The sequence below is a fragment of the Rhagoletis pomonella genome, unplaced genomic scaffold (assembly GCF_013731165.1).
Source record: "Rhagoletis pomonella isolate Grant_MI unplaced genomic scaffold, Rhpom_1.0 Rhpom_scaffold_00001, whole genome shotgun sequence".
Classification (NCBI taxonomy): Eukaryota; Metazoa; Arthropoda; class Insecta; order Diptera; family Tephritidae; genus Rhagoletis; species Rhagoletis pomonella.
Window position 1 is genome coordinate 104,593,113 of NW_023458555.1, and position 9,375 is coordinate 104,602,487.

General features: G+C 38.6%; 1 protein-coding gene across 1 annotated transcript; it reads left to right on the forward strand.

The window, feature by feature from the left end:
* Positions 1–4,276: 4,276 nt before the first annotated feature.
* On the forward strand, positions 4,277–4,903 carry LOC118735073. Its single transcript, XM_036464678.1, has one exon. The coding sequence runs from the start codon at positions 4,277–4,279 to the stop codon at positions 4,901–4,903; it is 627 nt and encodes a 208-aa protein (XP_036320571.1).
* Positions 4,904–9,375: the final 4,472 nt, after the last annotated feature.

Here is a 9,375-nt window from a genome sequence, read left to right on the forward strand (position 1 = left end):
CAGAAAAAACTAAGAAGGTTTTGTTTCAGGATATTTCGATTCGTATTCCTTTGTGGGCGTGGCTGGTGCATGAAATTCGAAAAAAGGCAAATTTTTAAGCTATCACTGAGGCCGCACTACTCATTCCATACCATTGAAATGGGTATCGGTAGAAGGGTCTTAAAACAAGCTATCTAACGCTGTCTTTTTTGTTTATGAAATATAAACATGTCATAACGTTATCGCCTGAAAACTAAAAATCGGGCTGCTGAAAATATAGATGTCGAGCATTTTCTGGTCAGTCGGTTTTATTCTAAGTTTCAACAAGTCTAGCCCAAAACCTTAGCTTTCATTTTGCATATAGCATATATCTGGGAAAACTCTTGTTGTGGAGATATTTCGATTCAACTTGAAAAAAGTCGCTCCATCCAAACCGAATTTTCATACTGCATATCACTGGAAGTGTTTTGGTAGTGTACTGGAACTTGGTATGGAGATGAAATCAACCTCATACTCTTGTATAAAAATTGGAGGTATTGGAAAGGGCGCGTGGCACTTCCCATACAAGTCAAATTTTTCTTATTGCATATCTCTAGAATTATTCTTGGTAGAATAATGGAACTTGGTGTTGAGATATATGAAATTAGTCGCGTTGTCATGGAGAAAATATGGAGCTATTGAAAAATACCATTCATGCTGCATATCCCTGGAAACAGTACCGGAACACTTCGTACGGAGCTATATAAAATCAATCCCATACTCATTGAGAAAAATGGGCTCTTTGAAAAGAGGGCGTGGCAAAGGACAAACGTACTGACTTTTACGTATCTTTGAATTTGTACATAATTCTTCTGTAGCTGTACATATTTGTGAGTGAAATCCTTAATGGCTGGATAGTTTAGTTGCACAATTTAATCCGCCAGTTGACGCTGGAGTTGAGTTATTACTAAAAATCTTTTTTATGATCCGATTTGACGAATATTCAAAACATGTATTGGAAACGGTAAAGGCAGTCCAATTACAAAAACGAGCTGTCAGGTGATGCTGAGGTCGAGTTATTACTAAAAATCGACAAGTGAGAAAAGGTGCCGTGAATGTCAGACTAAATCGACATGTTTCACCATTGAGTATAAAAAACATTCCTAGTACACACATGTATACTTATGTATGTATGTACAAGAAAAAAAAACAGCAAAAATAAAAAGATTGCGTATTTACTTAATTATGTATCGCGTGCAAGGAAGTTAACTCGTGGGAAATTCCCTCGATTTTCAGGGAATTTCAGTTTATAACTTAAGGTAACCAAATTAGAAGAATATGTTTTCTCTTAACAATTTTTCGATATTTGGAGAGACATTTTTTCAATTTGAATCGTAATATCTCTACAACAATAGTCTTCCAAGATATAACCTATATACCAAATAAAAGCTAAGGCTTTGGGCTAGACTTGAGGAAACATAGAATAAAATCGACTGACCAGAAAGTTTGAAAAAAATTAAATGAAGGTACGTACAGACGATACACACATCGGAAAGCATCTCGTAGTGGAGACACGAACCAAAATCAATTTAGCTCTATATCTTTCCAACTAGTAGCCGGAACTCAATATAAAAGGTATCGTTGGAAAGGTATTGCCCTATAAATAACACTAGATATGTTGGGTGTACCCTCATACCCTTTACTTTAGCCTAATTTTGAAGAATTCGGATAACCGTTTATGAAACCTGAATACATTTTCTGGACACACTCTGCAAAACCTCTCCAACGATACCTCAAACACGTCGCTTGGACGTCTAGATAAAAACTTCCAAATCCCGTGTATATATAAGCGAGTCATTTCAGCATGCTACTGTGGCTGCTTTCAGCACTCGCTCGTCTGTACTTTGTCACGCCCTCTCTTCAAAGAGCCCATTTTTCTCAATGAGTATGGGATTCATTTCATATGAAGTGTTCCAGTACTGTACCATGAACACTTGCAGTGATAAGTGATATGCAGTATGAAATTCGGCTTGTATGGTAGGTGCCACGCCGTATTTTCCAATAGATTCATATTTTCTCCATGACTATGCGATTAATTTCATATATCTCCACCCCAATTTCCAGTACTCTACCAAGAACAATTCTAGAGATATGCAATAAGAAAAATTCGACTTGTATGAGAAGCAGTGATGAGCTGAGTCGATACTTTTAAGTATTGATCGATACTCGGTACCGAATTAAAAAGTATCCAATACTTTCGATACTCGGTACCGAAGTATTGGAATTTCTAATATGAGTCCGCAATACCCACAAATATGGAATAAAAGGTGTTTAGTGTTCGTTGAAGTCATTAATCTATGGTTAAAGAAGTATATTTCTCCACATTATTTGGATCTGAACGTTCTCGTCGCTGTATTAATATCTGCCCCTACGTCAACAACAATGCAAATCGTACTAATCTGGCAGGTTCTGCAATTCACTTACGAGTGGATTTCAATTCAAACTCGCTTTTAATTCAAATTGGCATTTACTCGGAAGTGAATTGCAGAACCTGCCTGATTATTACGAATTAACCACAATAATTATTGCAGTTCGTAAGACTGCGGTGATAAGTACAAGAAGGCTCAAATGTTGGCATACACATTGCTCATCTTTTGAGGAAGCATCGTCTTATTTGTACCTGTTTTTATTTCAGGCTTTGTCATACAAAAGAGCAATTCAATTTTTTTTCTGCACCCTTCAAAAGTATACTCTTGTGGTCAGTTTTGGCAATTATTCTTTTGTGTACTAATTGTTTATAATTTTTTTTGTTGAGCATATTCTCCCATACAAAGTATGCTACCAATTACTTTTATATGGAGGAAAATGCCTAGGACCGTCACCAAAAAAATTTATTAAAAATCTACGCGAATTTCTAGCGTTTTAAAATTTGTAGTTTAAAAGTACTGAAATATAATGGGCTATGAAACTGTATACCTACAATTTTTCTACAAAATTTTTATAAAAAGTTCAAGATTTGTAAGTGTAATTGTTAAAGTTTGTTGAATTTTCATAATTTTTGTAAAAAGTTTGAAATGTGGACTAATATGGTGCTATGTAATGTGCTATGTAATGTGCTAGACTTTTATAATATTATAAACACAAAATAAACAAAAGAAAAAATAGTAAAAACTAGTTCAAATGTCGCTAGACTTAATCAGCTGATCAGGTTTAATGTATCAAATCGGTTTCGGGTACCCAAAAGAAAGTATTGGGTACCGAAATTTTCTTCAAGTATTGCGTACCGAGTATTGGGTACCGACAATTCAGCACATCACTAATGGGAGGTGCCTTGCCCATATAAAGTTTTAGAACTCTACGATGAACATTTCCAGAGATTTGGAGTAAGAAAAATTCGTTTTGTATGGGAGGTTCCACGCCCCTTTTATATAACGAGATTTTTATTTGCCGATAACCGTCCTTTGATTATCTGGAGCAGGTGTCCGAAATTTCAAAAAACTCGGTTCAGCCGATGTCGAGCTTTGCGATATACATAGATGGATAAGAGTTGCTGCTTTTTATATTGCGCTCACTTACGTACAAAAAAACATAGCAGCAGGGTATTTATGCGTAATTATATACATATGTGGAGCACCCTGTGCAAACATTTTTTACATTTATCACATTTTTGACATTCTCATTTATAATGTACCCATTTTTTGTAAGCTTGCAGTTAGTTGAGCTGAACATTTTTATTCATTCGCTTTTGTGCCTGGAAGCCGTATATCGCGCGCCCATTTTTATATTATAAAATTTGAAGACCCTTTGTACATGATACAAATACTTTAAGATTCAATAAAAAGATCATCTTTTTATTTGCTGTAAGATCGTGTTTTTAATAGTGTTCGATTGGGTAAGAACACCACGTTACACAGTAGCGAAGCAAAATAGCTACACTGGTGACCACCACGTTTGCCGACACGCGACACGCAGACAACAGCCCTAGCGTTGGGCCGCTACGAGCACCGTTATAAAAATCACGCGTTTTTATGAGAAATTTTCAGAATCGACAAAATGCCTTCTGATAGCGGTATATCTTTGCCGCCAGCGGATAGTCCACAACAACACAACCGGAGTACGAGTGGTGAAGCACCACCAAATGAACGGCAGGCCGCAGTTATCTATGCTCGGCTGCCTGTTCCTGCCATGTCCAGTTCCAACATAGAGGCGTGGTTTACGTCCATGGACTTTTGGTTCACCGCCTCCGGAATCACATCGGACGGTATTTGCAGCATTGGACCCCACCGTTATTAGCCAGTTAGCCCAAGTCATCGCCGAAATGCCACAAAACGACAAATTCGAGAACGTCAAAACCAAAATTATAGAGCATTTCGCAGATAGCGACCAAAGACGTCTAATAATAGAAAATAATAGACTACAATCAGAGTTGCCGCTTGGTGATAGGAAACCTTCGGAGCTCTACTTCCAAATGAAACGAGTTGCAGGTACTACCTTGGGAGAAGCTGATCTCAAGGGACTTTGGATAAAGCGTCTACCAGAATTCGCGCAACCAGTTATCGCCGCATCCTCGGGCACAGCATCAGAGTTCACAAAGATAGCCGACTCAATCATCGATGCTGTTAGTCCTCATCAAGTGTCGCAGGTGAGAAATCAGGCAGCAGAGATAAGTCAACTCCGTTCAACTATAGAAGACTTGTCCAAGCGATTCGAAAGATTCAACTTACGCTCTCGCTCGCATTCTCGCTCACGGTCTCGACCAATAGCTACCACCTATCATAATACGCAAAGCGCAAATCGACCACCTGATGCTAGAGATGGAAGCGCATCATCCCCAAACATAGAGTGCTGGTATCATCAGAAGTACGGCGCCAATGCCCGCAAGTCCCGCAGCCCTTGTCGACGACGACATCGAGCAATTCAAGCGATAACAGACAAGCAAAATTGACTAGAAAAGCCCGTGGTAAAATTTGCCGAAAATTTTGTCACAGAACACTCAGTTTTTCGCCTCCAGGTAAGAGATAAAACATCGAATAAAATTTTCCTCATCGATACGGGAGCGGACGTATCTATTCTCCCGCTCACGTTATCGTATGACATTCGCCCATCCGCTATGAAGTTATACGCAGCAAACGGTGCTGCGATTAAAGTACGTGGGGAAAAACGAATTAAACTAGACCTTGGCCTTCACCGCGAATTTGTTTGGTCATTCCTGGTCGCAGACGTCACACAACCTATTATTGGCGCGGATTTAATGAAATTTTATGATTTGCTTATCGATATGCGACGAAACAAACTTATCGATAACTTGACATCTCTCGCTACATCTCTAGGAGAACCGATAAAGTGCACTGAAGCAACAGTTAAAACGTTTACAGCAGGAAATTTATTTGCTGATATCTTATCAGAATTCCCGACCATCGCAAAACTAGCGCCATACGGATCAAAAACGACGTCGATGGTGTTCCATCGCATCGAGGCAACGGGCAAACCAGTATTTTCGAGACCCCGTCGGCTTTCGCCCAACGTGCGTAAGCTTCCCGATCGATACCCGCTGCCGTATCTGACGGACTTTACAAATATTTTGCGAGGTAAGAAATTTTTTTCGAAAATAGACCTGGACCAAGCATTTCACCAGGTGCCAATCCATCCCGATGACGTTGCAAAAACGGCCATCACTACTCACATCCGATTATATGAATTCGAATTTATGACCTTCGGCTTGTGCAACGCTGCACAAACATTTCAGCGTCTTATAGACGAAGTCCTACGGGGACTTGATTTTGTATTTCCATTGATGACATTTGCGTAGCATCGGACTCAATCGATCAACATCGGCAACATGTGCGTTTAGTATTTCAACGCCTATGTGAAAATTATCTCTCTATTAACTTTTCAAAATGTGAATTTGGTAAGGCGGAAATAAAATTTCTGGGCCATCATCTGCTTAATTTCTACAGAAAATTTTTGCCACATGCCGTCGACTGCCAAAAAGAACTACAAAAACTTATGACATGTAATAAGAAAAACGATCTCACATTGCTTGTCTGGACACCGGAAGCCGAATCCGCTTTTCCACGTTGCAAGGAAGAGCTTGCAAACGCCACTTTACTGTTTCATCCATCCACCGATGCCGAATTATCTTTGCCCATCGACGCCTCAGACTTGGCTGTCGGTGTTGCCCTACACCAATTTGTAGACGGTGGATATCAGCCCCTTGCATTCTATTCAAAAAAGTTGAGGCCACCTCAGTGTAACTACTCCACATATGATAGAGAGCTGACAGCCATGTATCAGGCAGTCGTACACTTCCGATACATGATAGAAGGAAGAAAATGCCACATTCTAACCGATCATCGCACGTTAACATACGCGTTCGACCAAAAGCTCGAAAAGACCGCCCCCGCAGAGCGCGACAGCTAGATTACACCGCGCAGTTTACGACTGATATTCGACATATATCGGGCGAAGCCAACATTGCAGCAGACCTATTTTCACGAATACTGTCAGTTTATGACATCATCGACTAAAAGAGCATAGCTTTGGCACAGCGAACCGACGAGGAACTCCAACGTCTTTTGCAATCAGGTGCAGATTCAAGAAACTCACTCATTCTTAAACAATTCATGCTTCCAGAGACTGATGTTCAGCTGATTTGCGATACTAGTACATCGCGTTTACGCCCCTATGTTCCAAAAAAATTCAGATCTCAAATACTTACGAAGATTCACGGCCTATCACATTCCGGCGCTCGCGGTACAATCAAGTTAATAACTACTCGATTTGTGTGGAAAGGCATTAAAAAAGATGTCGCCAACTTCTTACGCAGTTGTGAAGCTTGCCAACGTTCGAAAGTTCAGCGGCATATGAAATCACCGCCTGAAAAATACGTTCTCCCACAGGAACGATTTTTGCACATAAATATCGATATCGTTGGTCCATTTCCACTATGCGAAGGACAGCGATATTGTCTTACGGTAATAGATCGCTACACCAGATGGCCGGAAGCTGTGCCAATTCCGGATATGACTGCCGAAACCATCGCCAGGGCTTTGACAACGCATTGGATTTCCAGATTTGGTGTACCAGAACGCATTACATCAGATCGGGGTAGACAATTCGAATCATCTGTTTTCAAGGAAGTAATTTCTACGATTGGGGCCAACCACCTTCGTACTACTCCGTATCATCCACAATCCAATGGCATGATAGAACGTTGGCATAGAACACTCAAAGCTGCAATCCTGAAGTTAATCAACCGGCGCAAGACACTTTCGAAAGTATCGCGAAGAAATCCACCCGTAGTGGCCGCCATCCCTCGACGATACAGGTAGCTTTCGTCTGGAGGTGGAGTACTGTGGAGCACCCTGTGCAAACATTTTTTACATTTATCACATCTTTGACATTCTCATTTATAATGTACCCATTTTTTGTAAGCTTGCAGTTAGTTGAGCTGAACATTTTTATTCATTCGCTTTTGTGCTTGCAAGCCCTATATTGCGCGCTCATTTTTATATTATAAAATTTGAAGACTAACCCTTTGTACTTGATACAAATATTTTAAGATTCAATAAAAAGCTCATCTTTTTATTTGCTGTAAGATCGTGTATTTAATAGTGTTCGATTGGGTAAGAACACCACGTTACACAGTGGCGAAGCAAAATAGCTAAACATACATATGGTCATCTTATAAATATTATCTTATCTTATAAATATTATAAATGTGAAAGTTTGTATGTTTGGATGTTTGGAAAATCATCACGCGGAAACGACTAAACGGATTTGCATGAAATTTTGTACGCAGATAGCTTATGGGCCAGATTGGTTAACAGGCTATTTTTTTAAGAGTTGCCACCTGCTAAAAAAGTTTCATATATTTAATATGCGGGAACGACTGAATGGATTTACATGAACATTTACAGACAGATAGCTTATCACCTAAACTGGAAAATAGGCTACTTTTCTTAAGAGTTGCCACCTGTTAAAAAAGTTTCATTAAATTAATACGCGGAAACGACCGCATGGATTTGCATGAAATTTCGCAAGCAGATAGCTTATGAAATACACTGGAAAATAGGCTAATTTTTTGGAAGAGTTGCCACCTGTTAAAAAAGTTTAATTAAATTAATACGCGGAAACGACTAAACGGATTTGCATGAAATTTTGCACACAGATAGCTTATGACCTAGGTTAGAAGGTAGGCAACTTTTTTTAAGAGTTGCCACCTGTTAGGAATGTTTAATTTAATTAATACACGGAAATGCGTGAACTGATTTGCATGGAACTTTTCACACAGATAGCTTATGAGCTAGGTTGAAAAATAGGCTACTTTTTTAAGAGTTACCACCTGCTAAAAAAGTTTAATTAAATTAATACGCGGAAAAGTCAGAACGGATTTGCATGAAACTTTGCAAGCAGATAGCTTATGATCCACAGTGGAAAATATACTAATTTTAGGAAGAGTTGCCGCCTGTTAAAAAAGTTTTAATCAAATTAACACGCGGAAACGACTGAACTGATTTGCATGACATTTCGCACAGAGATAGCTTATGACCTATGTTGGAAAATAGGCTACTGTTTTAATAGTTATCACGTATTAGGAAAGTTTAATTAAATTAATACGTGGAAATGACTGAACTGATTTGCATGAAAGTTTGCACACAGATAGCTTATGACGTAGACTGGAAAATAAGCTACTTTTTTAAGAATTGCCACCTGTTTCAAAATGAAATTTTGCTCAAAGATAGTTTATGACCTGGATTGAAAAATAGCCTACTTCCTTAACCGGTTTTCCGATCAGAACGAAATTTAGTACACTTACTACGGATTTCGGAAGGATGGTCTTAGGCTGAAACTGAGTCCGATAACTCAAGGCCCCTCCCATACAAATTGGAATTTTCATATTACATACATATCTCTGGAAGTATTTGTGGGAGAGAACTGAAACTTGGTTTAGTGATATGCATGTGAAATCAATGTTGGCATTAATCGATTGATGTTTTAATTAGTTAGTTAATTCGATTAAATTCAATCTTATTACAGTTAATCATGATTAATTTTAATCCGACTAAACAGTTAATCGTAACCGCGGTTAAAATATTAATTTTTAATCAATAACTTTTAATTTGATCAAGTAGGTTTGGTGATTAATTAAGTTATGCTGGGATTGCCCTGTGCACACAAAGCAAGTTAATCTGGTATGGCTAAGTCGGGTTTCCTCATCAATCTAAGCAATTTGGTGTGCATTTTCCTTAAGATATATACCAACAAACATTTTACAAACTAGGTTTGTAAAAGTTCCCAGTTTATGTATTACTAATAACAATAAATATAATTTTTTTATATTACGTGTTTTTATAAGCGTAAAACACAAAATAATTACTATAACTGGTGTTTGGTTTCAAACTCGGACAAACTAGA

Bases quoted from the DNA above. Each gene is read 5' to 3' on its own strand.
- LOC118735073 (XM_036464678.1), top strand. From the start codon at position 4,277: ATGCCACAAAACGACAAATTCGAGAACGTCAAAACCAAAATTATAGAG.